The sequence below is a fragment of the Oncorhynchus tshawytscha genome, linkage group LG14, assembly GCF_018296145.1.
Source record: "Oncorhynchus tshawytscha isolate Ot180627B linkage group LG14, Otsh_v2.0, whole genome shotgun sequence".
Lineage (NCBI taxonomy): Eukaryota > Metazoa > Chordata > Actinopteri > Salmoniformes > Salmonidae > Oncorhynchus > Oncorhynchus tshawytscha.
In genome coordinates this window covers 5,739,408-5,758,681 of record NC_056442.1, presented here as the reverse complement: position 1 = coordinate 5,758,681, position 19,274 = coordinate 5,739,408, and the positions used below count along the sequence as shown (strand labels likewise).

General features: G+C 41.9%; 1 protein-coding gene and 1 pseudogene across 2 annotated transcripts in view; one reads left to right on the top strand and one right to left on the bottom strand.

The window, feature by feature from the left end:
- Positions 1 to 2,251: 2,251 nt before the first annotated feature.
- Positions 2,252 to 3,780, bottom strand: LOC112267698 (annotated as a pseudogene).
- A 4,632-nt stretch (positions 3,781 to 8,412) lies between these two features.
- LOC112266424 (radixin) overlaps positions 8,413 to 19,274 on the top strand; it is a 28,474-nt gene continuing 17,612 nt past the window's right edge. The window contains exons 1-2 of one of the 2 annotated variants that reach the window (XM_024443879.2): positions 8,413 to 8,663; positions 13,078 to 13,167. In XM_024443879.2, coding sequence (XP_024299647.1) covers positions 13,156 to 13,167 — 12 coding nt within the window. In that variant the 5' untranslated portion in view covers positions 8,413 to 8,663; positions 13,078 to 13,155. The remainder of the gene's footprint in view (positions 8,664 to 13,077; positions 13,168 to 19,274) is intronic. The other variant, XM_024443880.2, reaches the window with a different exon arrangement.

Below are 19,274 nucleotides of genomic sequence, written 5' to 3'. Positions count from 1 at the left end.
CATTTCGTATTATTCTGTACGTACAGTGCATTTGGAAATTATTCAGACACCTTGACTTTTTCCACATTTTGTTACGTTACAGCCTAATTTTAAAATGGTTTAAACAGCTTTTTTCACCCTCATCAATCTACACACATTGCCCCATAATGACAAAGCAAAAACAGCTTTTTTGAAATGTTTGGAAATATATTATAAGAAATTTAAACTGAAATATCAGGTGTACATAAGTATTGAGACCCATTACTCAATACTTTGTTGAGGCAACTTTGTCAGCGATTAAAGCCTCAAGTCTTCTTCTTGGCACATCTGTATTTGGGGAGTTTCTCCCATTCTTCTCTGCAGATCCTCTCTGTCAGGTTGGATCGGGAGTGTCACTGCACAGCTATTTTCAGGTCTCTCCAGAGATATTCGATCGGGTTCAAGTCCGGGCTCTGGCTGGGCCACTCAAGGACATTCAGAGACTTGTCCCCGAAGCCACTCCTTCGTTGTCTTGGCTGTGTGCTTAGGGTCGTTGTCTTGTTGGAAGGTGAACCTTAGCCCCAGTCTGAGATCCTGAGCGCTCTGAAGCAGGTTTTCATTGAGGATCTCTCTATACTTTGATCCGTTCATCTTTGCCTCAATCCTGACTAGTCACCCAGTCCTTGCCGCTGAAAAACATCCCCACAGCATGATGCTGCCACCACCATGCTTCACCGTAGGGATGGTGCAGGTTTTCCTCCAAACGTGACGCTTGGCATTCAGGCCAAAGAGTCAATCTTGGTTTCATCAGACCAGATAATCTTGTTTCTCATGGTCTGAGAGTCCTTTATGTGTCCACTGAGGAGATGGTTGTCCTTCTGGAAGGTTCTCCTATCTCCACACAGGAATTCTAGAGCTCTGTCAGAGTGACCAATGGGTTTTCGGTCACCTCCCTGAGCAAGACCCTTTTCCCCTGATTGCTCAGTTCGACTGGGCGGCCAGCTCTAGGAAGTCTTGGTGATTCCAAACTTCTTCCATTTAAGAATGATGGAGGCCACTGTATTCTTGGGGACATTCAATGCTGCAGAAATGTTTTGGTACCCTTCCCCAGATCTGTGCCTCAAAACAATCCTGTCTCGGAGCTCTACGGACAATTCATTCACCTCTAGGCTTGGTTTTTGCACTGTCAACTGTGGGACCTATATAGACAGGTGTGTGCCTTTCCAAATCATGTCCAATCAATTGAATTTACCACATGTGGACTCCAGTCAAGTTGTAGAAACATCTCAAGAATGGTCAATTGAAACAGGATGCACCTGAGCTCAGTTTCGAGTCTCATAGCAAAGGGTCTGAGTCTTTATGTAAAAGTTCTTTCTGTTTTTTAGAATTATTATATTAGCTCAACCCTTCAAAAAACCTAATGTTGCTTTGTCATTATGGAGTATTGGGTGTAGATTGATGAGGATAAAAAAAAAAATTATACTAAGGCTGTAACGTAACAAATTGTGGGAAAAGTCAAGGGATCTGAATATTTTCTGAATGCACTGTGAATCCGAAACACTCCATTTAGTATGGTTTGTTAGGTTTGTCATGGCTGCATATGACAGATGGGTGGGCAAATAACTTAAACATCTACCAACCCAAAGGTTGTGAGATCAAATCTCATCACGGGCAACTTTAGCATTTTAGCTAGTGAAAAACTGTTCAACTACTTACTACATTTTTGCTAATTAGTAACTACTTAGCTTATTAGCTAACCCTTCCCCTAACCCGAAACCCTTTAACCTAACTACTAAACTTAACCTTAACCCCTAACCCCTAGCCTAGATAACGTTAGTGAGTTAGCTAACATTAACCACCTAGCCACCTAGCTAGATTTCATAACATATATTATGTTTTGCAAATTTGTTACATATTGTAAATTTTGTATTAATACATACCATACTAAACATATCATACTAAATTTGGCCTTGAAGATATATGTACAGAATAATATGATTTGCTCTGAGACCAGTTTGTTGGAAGCAGTGGATTGAGAACCAGCCCATGCAAAAAACCTGATAGCTTAAACTGACTTTGATGGGGATTTTTAAAATTATGTTACTTAGATTGACGCATGGGCGCAGCAATACTCTTAGGAACTTCTTAAAGATGCACTCCAGGATGATAAGCACAGCAAAATCATAACATACTGTATAGTATGAAATAAATTTGTAACATATCATAAGAATAGGCAAAAAACACTTTAGATGACGTGATACACAGAAAACTGGGACCACTTCTTGCTTGTGAGCACCACTTTCAAAACAACTGGCTGAAATTGTACAAAAGTTTGAGAGTGCATCTTCAATATTCTCATGTAAATATACAGAAAAGGTTCAGAGTGTGGTGGTTGTTTCAAATCAAGGTTTCACTATCACAGAGCCTGCACCCCAGAGAGGATGGGATTTTCCTCAGCAGAGCCGTCCTTGGTCTCTAAAGCCAGCCGTAGTTGCTGCCAGAAGACCCCGGTTTGCTCCCCAGCTCTGGGCCAGCTCAGGTATGTGCGTTTCTTCACTAGCTTCCTCATCCGGTGGTAGGGTGACAGCTGGTGGGTAGGGATCTCCTCCAGGAACACCAGAATCAGGACGTCCTTCTGCTCATCAAAGAGCCGGAAGCTGGCCACCTGGATCTCCCGGGAGCACCACTCACTCTCCAGGTAGCGGTGGCTGATGACACAGATGGTCTTGCGGCTTCCGTAGATGCCGTCCATAATGTTGTCTATGATGGGTTTGCCTGGCTGGAAGTCCCGGTGGTGGAGACACAGCTTCCAGCCCTGCTCTCCCTCCAGCTCTGGCAGAAGCTCCCTCAGGACCCAGGGCTCATCATGGGCGTTGTAGGAAATGAAGGCATCATACTGACAGCCATGAGGCGTGAGCTTATTCCTTTGCTTGGTGTCATAGAGGAAAGAAAGCCAGGAAGAGGTAATAGCCGTAAATTACCTCCCATTTCAGGAAGTGGTAGGCAAAGGATGCTACCAGGGTGAGGAGGACCAGACAAGTGGTAGAGATGTAGTAGTAAAGTCCTAAGTCCACTGTACAGAACTGAAGCTCAACATCCAACAGCTTTGGTGTCCTTTAGATCTTCAGGATAGTTGCAGGTAAATTCTCCTGCACCAACAATTTGTGTTTGGTTGTCGCTCTCCATCCACTGGACAAACCAAGCATCACTGCAGCCACAGGTGAAAGGATTATCTTGCATGTCCAGGTATGTCAAGGCAGGGAGAGATTGCAACACTGTCTCATTGACTGCTGTTATGTCATTCTTTCTCACCTGCAAGAAAGTGACTCTACTGAGGTTTGCTTCTATGAGGAAATCTAAGGACTGAAGTCGTGCTTTGGGCAGATAAAGTCTGTTGAGCCTTGGGGTTGGGTGAAACAGCTTTGGAGTGAGGGCTGTGAACTCATTCTTACTGATATCAAGGAACCACAACCGGGGTGTGTGAATAAATGTGTCTGGGTGCAGGTCCTTAATATTAAGACTCCCTGCCTGGAATGACAATAAAGATTTCAGTCCTTCAAGAAAGTTGATTGGTAGATGAGACAGTCCCTTGTGACGCTGACTAAATATCCTGAGGTTCTCCAGAGATGTCAGATGAGAGAAGGGTGGAGGGTCTAATTTATCATCATTTACATATGTGATGTAATTACAGGATATATCAAGAGTTATTAAGTGTGGAAGCCCCATGAGCACAGTATTTCTTATGTCTATTTGAGTGATCTTATTTGAGTCCAGTTGAAGTTCTGTAAGGTTGACCAATCCCTCAAAGGCTCCATCTTCCATACTGGCAATCTGATTGTCAAATAAAAGTACATTCTTGAGTGATGTTAAGCTTTTAAACTCTCCTTTTCTTATAGAGCTCAGTTTTTTGCCTGCCAAATTCAAAGTATCAAGTTTGTGCAAACCATTCATGAAGGCATCATTCAAGGTCAGGATTTTGTTTGATCCCAGTTTAAGGATCCTTAATTCTTTCAAATCCTGGAAAACACATCCCTGAAGGTTGGGGATTTGATTGTGGAAAAGAAAGAGTTGTGTGAGTCCTGTAAGATTGGAGAAATCTGAGCAGCCCAGTTTATGGATGATATTGAAGCTGAGATCCAGGATCTTCAGTGTAGGTAGATTTCTTGTGGCCTTTGGTACGGAAGAAAGCCTGTTGTGGCCCAGTTTCAAAGCACTTATTTGCTCTATTGATCTGAATGAAAATTCAGACAGCTGAGTAAGACCAGTATTTGATATGTCCACTTCTGTCATGTGTTTACATGACTGGAGAAATTCCTCAGAGAGATTACCTATGTTGTTATATTCCAGTCGGAGTACGCTGAGTGTAGGTATTTGGCAGGCAATATCAGTGAGACCCTTGATCTTGAGCCTTGAGCCGTTGACGAGGTCATGCAATCTCAGATGGACTAATGAGGAGTTGACAGTCTGCAGCACCATACCCATCCTCTCGAAAGACATCTCAATGCCACTCAAGTTGAGACGATTGACGTTGCTCAGAAAAGACCTGTTCAGCACATCCCATTCCATGCATCCATGTTGGCCACAGTAGGCGATGTCTAACACCTCAAGGTAAGGAAAAACATCTGCCGTGACTCTGAAGATTTCCAATGGATTCCGGGATAAATCCAACAGCCTCAGCTCTATAGAAGTGTTTGATATTTCCTGTGACTGGAAAGAGGTGAATCTGTTGCTCCCAATGTACAACTCCTGTAAGTGTGGTAATTGTACGATGGGCTGAACTTCCTTCATATTATAAAGGTTGTTATTGGTTAAATTCACTGTCTTCAAACTGGAGAGAGGCTGAAAGGATGAGGAGCTGATGGTTGCAATGAGGTTGTTGTCCAGATGTAGCAGGGAGAGGTTGGCCAGGTCCTGAAACAAATGGTCTGACAGGGTTGTGAGTCTGTTATGAGCCAGACCCAGCTCCTGAAGAGCATCTAGGTGTCCAAGAGCCCCATCATCCACTTGAGAGATCTGGTTTATGGACATGTTTAGAATTTTGAGGTTTGATAGGTCTGTAAAATCCAACTTTTCGATCTTGGAAATCTTATTCATGGCCAAGTCTAAATTGCTTACTTTCAGCGGAATATCTAAAGGTATGACTTCAAGAGTCCTGTTATAACAGAGTACTTTCATGTTAGAGGGGTCACTGAGATTACACCGGATTGTGCAGTTTTTCAGGAAGTACCCACATGCTGGATCAGCTAGACCCCAGCAATACATCAGGAAACTAAGAAAGAGTCTAAGCTGAGAGAATGCAGACCCACTTTGTTTTCCTGGCATGGTTATCTTGAGTGTCATTGTGTTAGAGGCTTCCCACTGGGTACACACTGGTTGAATCAACGTTATTTCCACCTAATTTCAATGAAATGATGTTGAACCAATGTGGAATAGACGTTTAATTGACGTCTGTGCCCAGTGGATTGACGTTTTCTTCAGTTCTACAGTAAATAACAAAGAAAAATATAGTGACTAACTGTTACACGATTTTGGTGCTGGAAATATTACATAATTAGACAATCTAATTAAATTGCAATAACATTGACAGCTGTTGGTATTCTGGTCCTCAAAATAACTGACAGATTATTATTGATAGGTATTCCAATATATCAACATAGCTCACAAAAGTTTGCTTTACTGATAAAGACAAAGTATAATAGAGGAAAAAAAGGAGAAGACCACTATCAAATTAGAAATGAGTAGAAAAGGGTAAAAACACTGTCTGAATAAGAGAAATCACAAAACATATTGCATCATATTTTTTAGTAGCTAGACAAGAAAAAGACAATGAAAAACATAGCCAAAATACGTGGAAATCAGTTTTACTCACAATTGTCAGAGGACAGTCACAAGTGAACGCTAGTGCAGCAGGACTGTGATCACCTGAGTCCTGGTTCTACCACCCTGCTCCAAAGAGCACTTCCCTGCATTTAAACTTCACTATATTAACCCTTTGTTTAAAAAATAGTCTTAGTCTTCGATAACTTTTTGACTTGTAAGCACAGATACAGCACAAAGTGACTGGGTAGACGAGACACACCGCGTTGATTAAGTTAAAGGGACTTAAACAACCACCCGAGCCACTGCCTGTTCACCCCGCTATCATCCAGAAGGCGAGGTCAGTACAGGTGTATCAAAGCTGGGACCGAGAGACTGAAAAACAGCTTCTATCTCAAGGCCATCAGACTGTTAAACAGCCACCACTATCATTGAGTGGCTGCTGCCAACACACTGACTCAACTCCAGCCACTTTAATAATGGGAATTGATGGAAATTGATGTAAAATATATCACTAGCCACTTTAAACAATGCTACTTAATATAATGTTTACATACCCTACATTACTCATCTCATATGTATATGTATATACTGTACCCTATATCATCTACAGCATCTTTATGTAATACATGTATCACTAGCCACTTTAAACTATGCCACTTTGTTTACATACCCTACATTACTCATCTCATATGTATATACTGTACTCGATACCATCTACTGCATCTTGCCTATGCCGTTCTGTACCATCACTCATTCATATATCTTTATGTACATATTATTTATCCCTTTCCACTTGTGTGTATAAGGTAGTCATTTTGGAATTGTTAGGTTAGATTACTCGTTGGTTATTACTGCATTGTCGGAACTAGAAGCACAAGCATTTCGCTATACTCGCATTAACATCTGCTAACCATGTGTATGTGAAAAATACATTTGATTTGATTTGATTTGGAGAGCGAGAGAGGAAATGTGTCATTCTCCTTTTTGGTTGAGGAACAGACGATTTACCATAAGTGAGGAGGAAGTGAGAAGAAAGACAATGAGCAAACATCCCAAAATTGGACGTCAGAAGAAAATGCTGTTGCTGACCCCAATAATGAAGTAAACTTAGAATTAAGAAATAATTTCTGAGAACTAAGATATAAAGCACATTCTGATCCAAAATTCTAACTGGTTCTAGCACTTACTAATCTTCTGCTGTTGATGAAATACAAAATGCTTTGATTGCTGCTCACCCAAACCAGTAAATCTCTGAAACATCAAGTTATGTCTTATTGCTTGGTCAAGGAAATGTCTAAACCAGTGTTTTTGAAGACACACTTCTTCGTGTCTCCTTGTTGTAATAACAGTTTATGTCCACTAGATGACGTACTATGCAAAGTTATGTGTAAGTTAAGAAGGCTCAGGATGGCAGGGAATGCAACATGGAATTAGTAACTTTTCAAGAGGCTGGCTATTTAGGTTCACAGCAAATATAGCTTCACAAAACCAACTGATGACATTTAAACAAAGAGCTTCAGAGAGCTGAACATTATAAGTATTATAAATTGGTACATATTTTGTAACTCTCGTGTTTGAATTCATTGCATGGCCTTGGACGATTATTGAGTGAGGGAGAGTTATTTGTGTGTAGTGGTGTAAAGTACTTAAGTTACAAAATACTTTAAAGTACTACTTAAGTAGATTTTTGGAGTATCTGTACTTTACTATTTATATCTTTGACTACATTTACTTCACTACATTCCTTAAGAAAATATTGTACTTTTTACTCCATACATTTTCCTTGAAACCCAAAAGTACTCGTTACATTTTGAATGCTAAGCAGGACAGGAAAATGGTCCAATTCACGCACGTATAAACCAATAAATCCCTGGTCATCCATGCGGACTCACTCAACACACATGCTTCGTTTGTAAATTATGTCTGAATGTTGGTGTGCCTCTGGCTTTCCGATTATTTTTTTTTATGGTGCCATCTGGTTTGCTTAATATAAGGAATTTAAAATGAGTATATTTTAAACCAAATAGCTTTAGACTTTTACTCAAGTAGAATTTTTCTGGGTTACTTTTACTTGAGTAATTTTCTCAAGTATGATGATTGGGTACTTTTCCCCACCACTATTAGTGTGATACTCTGCGAAAACAAGAACTTCATGTTAAATGGTTCCGTGTTTTACAAAGCAGATATAAGAGAAATATTCAAATACATCATAGCAGACATAGTCTTTATTTGTGAGACAAAACTGATGTTCTTTATGATGTAATATAACTAATATAGATACTTTTTCACTTTGTGCACTGACTTTCCCCTTGTTATTATTCTATTTATCATTCCTACTTCATAGACTATATTTGATCCACAGGTGAAAGAAAAGAAAATTGAATAAAGGGAGATAGAAGTACATGTCTTACTCATATTAAGGTGTGTGTGTTCAACCTGGCTTCAGAACAATTCGTAGGATTTGGTATGTTGATTTTGTCCCTCCATTTAGTATGATATATTGTGTGTCCACACCAATGAGTGTATACACAACTATGACTGTATAGTGTACACCCACTGCCACTGTTAGAATACTCTATTTTAAAGTTGGGGGAGTTCTCATCGCTGCTGCTAAGCAGAGCAGAGCGCGTACCCCCACATATTAAATCAACCACGCCTGGCCTCGACTAGTCCGACGGCCATATTGAATGTCTTCACAAATCGCCTTACGGTGGATCTCAATTGCACGGTTTTCTCACTCATGTCCGTTCTAACAGGCTTCACGAGCAAATTGGAGGTGACAAGAGTACATTAAATATATTCGTTTAGTTTACAGCGTGGATAACCTGAAAGCATTGAATACTCCGAATTGTGTCGGTCTTTGAAGCTGTAGTCCTTCACCAGAGGTGAGTTTGTCTCCTTTGAAGAGCTTCTGCAAGATGATGGAAAAGGGGCGATTTTTGTGTACTCCGCGTGTTGTAAAAGTTGGCTAAGGCAGGCCTTCATTTCAAACATAATACTGATACATGTGTGAGAGAAATAAAATGTCTATCTCTGAAAACCGTTTTTTGGAAGATAAGCTACTTTTTATTATTTGCGCAGTAAGAGTTTGCACTTAGATGAAAGCACAACATTAGGCTATGGGACACGCGGTCACATCTGTCTCGCGAAGAATTCCAAACTTGACTTAACTTATCTTGCTTGCAAAAACGTTTTTGTTCGTGTGACATGCACTGCCTCGTGTTTTTAGAACTGCAACGTAGCCTATAATATCATTCCAGTTTTCCCTAGCCATAGTGCATCAGTATTAGCAAGTATAATTTCGTTTCATTCGTTGGGTTAACCTGTTACAATGTAGCATTGGCGCGTTTCGACGGTTGTCATCTATTGCAATGGGAGGCGGGCCGGTGACTAGTGTAACCAGTGTTGCAATGATTGTCACAATTTTGCTCGACGCGATCACGGTCTATAAATTACAGTATAGAACAAATAATTCCGTTACTTTCTACAGGCGCCAATACTTTAGTAACGTTACCCCAGTGCCATAAACACCGGTCCTACCCAACGTTTTTTATGCATGACCATATTTTTGTACTGTACATAAGTGCTTGAACCCTCTGTCTTACTAAACTTAACTCAATTTACCATCTACTTGAAACATGTTGAGGGTCATTAATGGTAATGAATATGCTCTTGAAATGAACCAAATATTGGGAGTGTTTGCCCATGACTCAATGCATTGCATCAGAGGTGCAAACAATGTTACAACTTATCACTGACAGTCTGATAGGGCTGGGACGGTATCGTGATATTCGTTATTGTTAGTGTCATTGGCAAGCAAACCAAACATAAAGCAGATTTAACTTCTCTCCATTTTATCCCTCCATTACCCAAAAGGCTCAGGCTTTTCTGTTTACATCTACACGGCCATCGCCCCTGTCTCAGTGAGCCATAGCTCCAGCTGACCTGCTCTCACATGGGGCCAAAGCTGTCGCTTACATCACAATGGCTAACTGTGAACTTTAACACATTTCCACAAAGCAACTGTATAGATTATGCAGAGGTTGTTGATTCTGCTCTTCACAAGTCCCCATTGTCAGCCCTAGCTATGAGAACTCAATTTCCCAGTTGAATAACATCAGTATACACTAAGTGTAAAGGCGTTATCACTTCATGCTTCAGTTCGACTGGCGCCTACCCGAACTCAACTGGTTGAACTGAACGAGTGTGCTCGCATAGTCCCTTACAAGACCTTTTCTACAAAAACTAGAAAAAAGCATCAATAGTACTGTTTGTGCATCTTGAGATGCCGTAGTCAATATACGATTCCTCAAAATAGTTAGAATTAATCTAAAATTACTCAATTAATCTGTAATTCGTTTTTACTTTTTTTCCAAGGATGTTTGGTGCAGTATTTCTCAAGTTAAAACATTTGCATGAAAACAAGTCACGTCTTGTTGAATGGAAATACACTTAATTGAATAATCCCTACTGTTGACCAATCACCTACGAAGGAGCCTCGACTTCGGCTGCCTACTTCGGCTTGTTTCGAAAAAAAATTGTGCATGAACAACCGAAAAAAAATTACCAAAACTAACAAAAAGTCACAATGTTGTCATAATATATTTAAGAACTGTTTTGGATGGAATGCATGCAGAAGCCCTAACACTGGTGTTAGTCGAAAAGCAGCACTGGGCAAAAAGGGTCAATATCAGGGGGTGTCTTTATCAGTATTGTCGTGTCTTTACTATCATTAAATGAAGACTTTTAGTTTTTATCAAAGATTCTCTGTAATTAGTATTACTCAATTAAACTGATTAATCATGTAACTGTAATTAACTAGGAAGTCGGAGCACCAAGGAAAATAATTCTGATTAAAAAGTTATAATTTTCCTAATACAACTTTTCAGATATTTTCATATCTGATCAATAGTCTTCTGAATGAATGAATTATTTATTTGACCTCCTGTTAGTCTCATTCCAAACGTTGTAAATTGTTGGTTATATCTGCACAAACCCAGTCTTCACTATGAGTCATCCATACATCAATTGTCTTAAATCCACTTATTTATTAACTAACTAAACAGTCCAAAATCACATTACACAATTTTACAAACAGTATCATCCTCACTCATTCATCTTATACAACAATTAGATGTAAACCTCATATCTGAGGCTATTATATAAACAGCGTTATGGTAATGTGTCCATATTGTCTCCCATGAGTTCCACACAATTGTACCAAACGGACCAGTTCGTAGCTGGATTCTTCACCAATCTTTTATACCTTCTCCAGAACATACATGTTGTTCAGACCTCAAGTTCTGTGAGGTGGAAGAAGTTCCTTTGTTCTCTATGAAAATTCCCTCTGTCTCTATACTGTGGCCATGAGGGGATAATCTCCTCCAGGAATTTACGATCTCTCTTTGACCACAAGAGCCTGTGTGTAGGAGACAGGGAGAGGGCGATGGAGCTTGTTGTACCCAAAGAGGGCAACGTCATGACAGTATATATCCGGATATCTGACATTTCATTAGATATAAGGAGTAGACATGCTCCAGAAACGTATGTCCTTCATTTAATATATTGAGATAGGATATTCTCCCTAATGGAACAGTTTCTACAGGCATCCAATCCGGACCTCAGAAATCTCCCTACTACTGTATGAGTCCAGGGAGATATCTGGGGTGAGATCCCTTCAAGACATGCACCTGATGAGCGTGCACCCGCTTACATATTTGTAGAACATTTTAACTCAGGAAATGGTATGTGTCAACATGCTGACATATCTTAGCCTTTATGCTTAGTCATGAACTAATCCACATACTTTCAGAAATGTATCATATCTGTAGTCATTACCTGATCATTTATGGATCTGTACTTATCCCCAAATAATTCATTTCAATAGATATCCTAAATCAGACTCATGATCAATGTCCAGCATCCAAATGATTTGACCTGTTCAGGCACCAAAAATCATTGTGCTTCTTCACATGAAGGGGACATATCTGAGCATACAGCACCATATTCAGTAGTAGGCTACAAGGCACTGAAAAGCAAATGTCAGATTTAATCCAAATCCAAAGAAATATGTTACTTCTGTTTAAAAACAAATGCAGCATAGCAAATCCAGAGCTCCAATCAGAACACCTGTTTTCTGTAAAGATACAAACGTAGGCCAATCTTTGCTAGAAATGTATTTGATTTATTTAACAGAAAATAAGTTGCACACCCTCAATCCCCCTGCCAGCCCTGTTTGTTAAGGACGATGGATGTGATGGGTGCAGAGCAGATTGTGTTGTCAGCGGCGGTCCCTGGCAGTCCAGACCCTACGGTGGTAGTGTTGGTCTGTGATCCACTCCAAACTGTCAATGCATAAATCATTCATCAAAATTGTGTCGATATTGCAAGAAAATATTGTCATTTCGCATAATCATCCAACAAGGTAGCAATGTACCTGCTACATTGATGATGAGAAAACAAACTGGTACAAACTAGCTAGCCAAGTTGCTGGTTAGCTATCTTATATTAACCAGTAATACAAAACACACGCAAATATATTCCCTGAAGAGAGAAATGTTATTTGTTAGCTAGCTAGGCTACCAGTTAGCTTTTACGCTCCCCCCTAATTAGCTAACCTTCTTGTTGCTAGGCTACCAGTTACAGTGCTTTTAGCTTGCGGTTTTGCGTGTGCCTTTAACGTAGATGGAATACAAAAAGTTCACCAAGTGTCAAAGAATTATATGGATTTAATATTTGTAAAATTATTGAACATTTCCTCAAAATTCAAATAAGCAATCAGAAATTGTCCTTATTTAGCATATTAAAAAGCATATCAGGATACTGATTATGAACCAGCATATGCATTGCTGGTGCCAAGAAAATATACTATGCAGGCCTACTGTCAGTATTTGTCATCATATAGAGAAAATAAGATGTCCACATAGGCCTATCTCAGGATATCTAATGACTCAATATCCGGCCATATCATGTATGATATACAGAGGGAATCCCAAAATAATTTGTGCATGAAAGAAAAATATGGATTTCATATTTGACAAATTATTGAGCATGTGCAGAAAACTCAAATGCATCAGAAATTGTCATTTATTTATTTCTGTCCTTTGGTGACCCTGACACCACAGTGACCATATCATCGTCACCCACTCTACCCACTGTCCTAAACTCCCATTCCTCTCTTTCATCTGTTCCCCTTTGCCCTGGTTTCTCTCTCTCATCCATGTGTTGCATCAGCTGTTCTACCTGCATTAGATCTGCTACAATGTCCCCATAACTGAACTGATCTTCTCTGTCTCCCAGGTCCTGTGAAACAGGGAAGCTATCCGTCCTGTGAGTTGTCTTCCCAGCTGCCGGGTGAAGGGAGGAGAGGAGACAAATATGCCGAAACCGGTAAGACCTCAGAAACGGAACTATGAACTGAATAGTAATGCAGTGGAAAGGACGAGATAACCCATTCTAAACCATCTGTGGTCTTCATTGGTCAGACTGCTTCCTGTCCAGTCGACGGGAGCTTAGTTTGTACTGCTGGCAACACAAGGGATGTGGTTTGACTTCCTACTTGGGCCACATGCACTGACCTGACTATTGACTGTCTAAGATGCTCTGGGTAAGACTAGTGTCTTGAGTGTACAGGAAGTGTGTATGTGCTTGTACCTCCCACCCTGCGTCACCCTTGCCCTTGATGGTTCCCTTCCAAGACCCATGGTGTGATGTAGTGTAGGCCTGTGTGCATGTCTGTCTCCCAGGCTCTCAGCCCATCTCAGGCACAGACACAGGGCCAGAGGCTCTGCAACACTGCTGCTATTGTTTCCAGCTAATTGGACAGCAAGAATACCAGGGCCCTCTGCTGTACAAGAAACGCCAAAACAAACCGTTCAATGCAGTGCATGGTGTCAGATATCCACTGAACATTCTCACTGTTTCTCCTAGTTCCTCTGTTCATGTCTTAAGAAGCAAGTCGGGACATGGGGTTAGAGGATGATTCATGTGGTTCTGTTGCACAACTCCTGCTTTGATTTAATGCTTAGTTATAAGGGGTTGGGTTTACGGTCCCTGGAGGAAAACTCTGTAGGGGGAGAGCGTTTTGGAAGCCCTGGTAAGGGAACTGTTATTGCCTGAGACTGATGTTAAGGTTGGCTGGTTTTGGCTCTTGTCAAATGATTAAGATGGCAGTTGGCTATACACACTCCTCTCTCCTTGTGGATATATTGGGAATCTGGGGTGGTGGGGGAATGGCAGTGGAGAGAGGCGCAGACATGCACTGATGATGTCGTCATCCTCTGACTCTGTCTCCTGAGTCATCAGCGCACCGTCCCAACACAGCGCACCGTCCCAGCACAGAGCACTGTGCACCGTCCCACCACAGCGCATAGTAGGAACAGGCCAGGCATCCTTTTCTATAAGGACAATGTCACTGTCAAAAGCACTAGAAAATAGTATGTCCCCCAGAGTTTGTCAGCCACCCAGGGGCCACTCAAAGGCTCTTAAAAACTACCAAGGGGAATTCAGGGTGGCTGAATTCTGATCTGGAATATCCATAGGTTTAATTTATCCATTAATCCTTAGCCTACAATTCCCACGCCCCCACAGCAATCTAATTAACCTACAGTGCATTTGGAAAGTATTCAGCCTCCTTGACCTTTTTGACATTTTCTTACATTATAGCATTATTCTAAAAAACATTCTCATCATTCTACACATAATACCCCATAACGACAGTGAATACAGGTTTCTCGAAATGTTATCAAATTTATTAAAATAAAAACAAAAGTAATATACATAGGTATTCAGATTCTTTGCTATGACTTGAAATTGAAATAAAGTTCATCCTGTTTCAATTGATCCTTCAGATGTTTCTACAACTTGATTGGAATCCACCTGTGGAAAATTAAATTGATTGGACATGATTTGGAAAGGCACACACCTGTCTATATAAGGTCCCACAGTTGGCGGTGCATGTCAGCAAAAACCAAGCCGTTAGGTCGAAGGAATTGTTCGTAAAGCTCTGAGACAGGATTGTGTTGAGGCACAGATCTGGGGACGGGTACCAAAACATTTCTGCAGCATTGAAGGTCCCCAAGGCCTCATTGTTAAATGGAAGAAGTTTGGAACCACCAAGTCTTTCTAGAGCTGACCCCCCCTGCCAAACTGAGCAATTGGGGGAGAAGGGCCTTGGTCAGGGAGGTGACCAAGACCCCGATGGTCACTCTGACAGAGCTCCAGAGGTCCTCTGTGGAGATGGGAGAACCTTCCAGAAGGTCAATCAGCTCTGCAGCACTCCACTAATCAGGCCTTTTATGGTAGTGGCCAGACAGAAGCCACTCTTCAGTAAAAGGCACATGACAGCCCGCTTGGAGTTTGCCAAAAGGCACCTAAAGGACCCTGATCATGAGAAACAAGATTCTCTGGTCTGATGAAACCAAGATTGAAATCTTTGGCCTGAATGCCAATTGTCACATCTGGAGGAAACCTAGCACCATTCCTATGATGAAACGTGGTGGCAGAGGCATGCTGTGGGGATGTTTTTCAGGGGCAGGGACTGGGAGACTAGTCAGGATCGCGGGGAAAGATGAATGGAGCAAAGTACAGAGATCCTTGATGAAAACCTGCTCCAGAGCAGGGGTGGGGTGAAGGTGGGGGTGAACCTTCAGACCGGGGTGAATGTTCACCTTCCAACAGTACAACAACCCTAAGCACACAGCCAAGACAACGCAGGAGTTTTTTTCTGTTCAAGTCTATGAATGTCCTTGAGTGGCCCAGGCAGAGCCCGGACTTGAAAATAGCTGTGCAGCTACGCTCCCCATCCAACCTGACAGAGCTTGTATTTTTTTGGATACCTTAAGGGGTCTTAAAATTCCAAATCAAATATCTAAATAATTATTGGTTTGACCATCTTAAAACAATTCCATATGTTCGCTTAGAACCCCTCCCCCAGCTTAGAAGGGTCTTAGACTCTGGGTTAACCCAGCTTCAATTCATGATGGGGTCAGTTAACCTGTTTTTAAAATTGCTCTGAGGATGGAACATTTTAATATGTTCAAAATGGCTTTGGGAAGTCAAATGGCTCATAACTCAGAATGGCAGGCTGCTAGGTAGAGCTGAGAGGCAACGTGCTTGTTTTGTACCCCAGGCCAGGCCTGTGTTTTGCTGTGCTGGTAGCCTACCTCTGGGGTAGTGGTAACAGTGTGAGGTCAGGGGGGTTGGGGTAGCCTATACTGAATAACCTGCATTATTCATTGGACATAAGAACTGCCACACTCTGACCAACCCCCCCACCCTCCGCCCCGCCGAGCTCACGGGAAGGGGGGTTGACCCGAAAGACCCCACAGGAAGGGGCCCCTGCAGGGACATGCCTGTTTTAAAAAATAAAAATAACTTGTTTGCTGCAGAAGGGGTTGGGTGTGAATTGGGCCCATATAAATGGGCTGTGTCAACATCCTGTGGAAGAAGGGTAAGGGTCGAAGTAGGGTGAGGGGCTGTAAGTGGGGGATGGCTAGCTTTGTTTTCCGCTCTATTTCTGTCTGCTAGTGAAAGCTCTGCAAGGCCATAGTGAGCTCTGCCATATCACATAGATAAACCAACAACACCAAGTTGGAGAAGCATCCACTATCCTCACTCCTGCCTGTTGAAGTCTAAACAAACTGACTGGACCCTCGTTAACGTTCTAGCCAGTCCAGCGCTGCACTGTCCAGGGCTGCGTTCAGTACAAAAATGTCATGTTTAATTGAACTGAAACGGTGCTGTACCGAACAACCAGTTGAAAAACCGGGAGGGGTTGGATTGTGCGTTCAAAATGCACCGCTGCCCTTTTTAAATATCACTCATTGCTTCAAGCCACACCCACCGAACGGTGCAAACGTATCTGTCCAAGTACATACCAGAACGTTTTGGAAAAATGTGTTCATTACAAACCGTTCCGCAAACGTTCAAGCGAACTGAACACACCCCTGTTCTATGAGTCTGAGTGGAGTGCCTCCTGATCCTGAGTACATGTGTAGGTGGGGGTCCTCCCCTCTCTCCCCAGTAGGGGGGTTAATCAGCCGGACAGACAGCTGCTCAGTGCCCAGCGGGCCAGATTAGCAACTCCTCTCTGACTAAAGGAGAGCAGTCCTGTTTGTGTGTGTACGCTTGTGCGAGGCCGCCTCTCCTCTCAGCAAAGCCTTTGTAAACAGCTTATGGACAAACAGCTGCACATTTACTGAGGGGGTTGTCTGAGAGAAGACTCATCCTCTAAACAACATGTAGAGATATCATGACGAGCAACAGGATAAAGATTCTGACTGAAAAGTGTCTTGACTAACTTCTCTAGAACTCTCTCTCATACACAAACTGTGTGGTCCAATAGGCCTTCCCTTTATCACCACTCTATTCATGCATGGCCTCTGTGGCATTTGGCTGTCCACATTTAGCTCTGCCCTACTGACTCAGTCACATGGATGGTGGGAAACATGACCGCTAGAGGCAAAAGACAGATCCCTTTGACCATGTCCCTCACACACACACACACCTGATCACACTCCCAATCGACTATATGAGTCCTCCTTAGATTCTTGTGCCATTTTCTTCTAGGCCAGAATCAGAACCGGTGCTATCTCCAAGAGAAAGTGCTGCTGTACTTTTTTTTTATAGGTTGAAATCCACCAGTTGTATCACATTGATGCTTTATGTACTGTATTTTGGGGTGTCATGAGTAACTGGGGCTTGGTTCAGTGGTGTTTTCAGAGGACATGATTAGCTGTGTGGGTGCTGTAGCACGTCTCTCCTCCCCCTTCCTTCTGTCCACACACGGGACAGCCAGGGATTATGGAGAGCCGTCTGTCTGCCTGGCTATAGCTAGACTACTCTCTTCTCCTTCACACTCCGTGGGCTAGTTGTGTTTTTGGCTCAGATACATATATGCAGGCATACACACACGCAAGCGCTCGCGCACACACACACATACAGAGATACAGACAGGCAGACGCGCACACACACAGGGTGAAGTCTAACAAAGGTCAGCACTTTCACAGCTGATTGCTGTTGGCAGGCAGCCCCCACACAAACACCAGGAAAGGGACATACAAGACTTCTGTCGGAAACACAAGTTAAGCACTTGACTCCCCATAACAGCTTTGTCACTCTGATACCCAACAAGGCATCCGTTTGTCCTGCCGACACTGCATGTTGCTACTTCATTATGTAACAAGACAAAGGCATGGTCTGTCCGAGTCAGTTTATCACTGTTGATTAGTTCTTTAGGAAAGACTTGTTACTTTTAACCCTTTATCGAGTACGATCATGTATTTGTGATCATTGTTGAGTGGTGACTGCAGCGTATGATCACATGTGTTTGAAACAGTAGCAACAAATTTCACCTTTTATTGTAAAAGATAAATTCGAACTTCCATCATCCAAACAGCACGGAAGACATCCACAGCTGAACTCATTCCATAAACCATGACAAAAAAACTAAACAAAAGTTAACAGCTAGACATTTTTACAATGTACCACAAGGGATAAATGTAATATTGTTTAGAGAAGAGATGCGTGTAACCAAGTTCATATTTTTTAGGCAATAAGCGCAGCCATCTTTGACTTTGTTTATTTGCGTCTTATAGTGAACAGCATTCTGGGATTGGAGTTTTCGGCGGATCAAAGAAAGAAAAACATGGCCACCATCAAAGAATTTAGCTTCTGTTGGTTTAGCCACTTTTCAGCATATTACAAATTGTTGATGTACTTGTTAGTGTATACAAGAACCAGAGCACATGACTTGACAAGTCGTTTACCGTTTTTGACAAATCACAAAGCAAGTAAAATGTTTTCACCTCACAGATCATCACACCAAATACAAGCCTAGTGCCAAGACTAACCGTAGCACGAAAGCTAAACAGGGATTAAACCATTTTAGGGGGTTTTTCAAGCCCATGGGGGGTAAAAATGGGTGAAGGTATCGAGGGGGATATGATGCAGGAAATAATACTATGATGGGGGATTCATCAATAAATGGGGGCAAACACAGAAGTTTATACACAGAATAAAACCCCTGGAAAAGGTGGGTCTGAGCTGGCAACCCTGAGGTACCAAAGTTACAATCGGAGTGTTCAAAACAACTGAGAAATCTGACTTAGGTACATTCAAGACAAATGGGAACTCTGGGGGGGAGCTCTGACTGGGGGAAATTGTTTTGCACTGTCATCCAACTCGGAATTTCAACTCGGGAACTCGTTCCTCATTCTAGAGCTCTGACTTCCTGACCTGAAGATCATTGACGTCATGATTTTATCTAGTATTTGTCAGAGTTCACAGTTGTCTTGAAAGCCCCATAAATCAGTCGAGTGAACTATCCCTTGTTATAACGTCTTTGGTGTGACAGATGCTTACATGACAACCAGAATGCGTTGTATGACGTCAAGAAACATGGTGCCACACATAGCCGGCAAATAGCTTAGCATTAGCTCATCATAATCAGTGCAACATTCAATAAAGTAATTTACACACATGTCCATTACAATCTC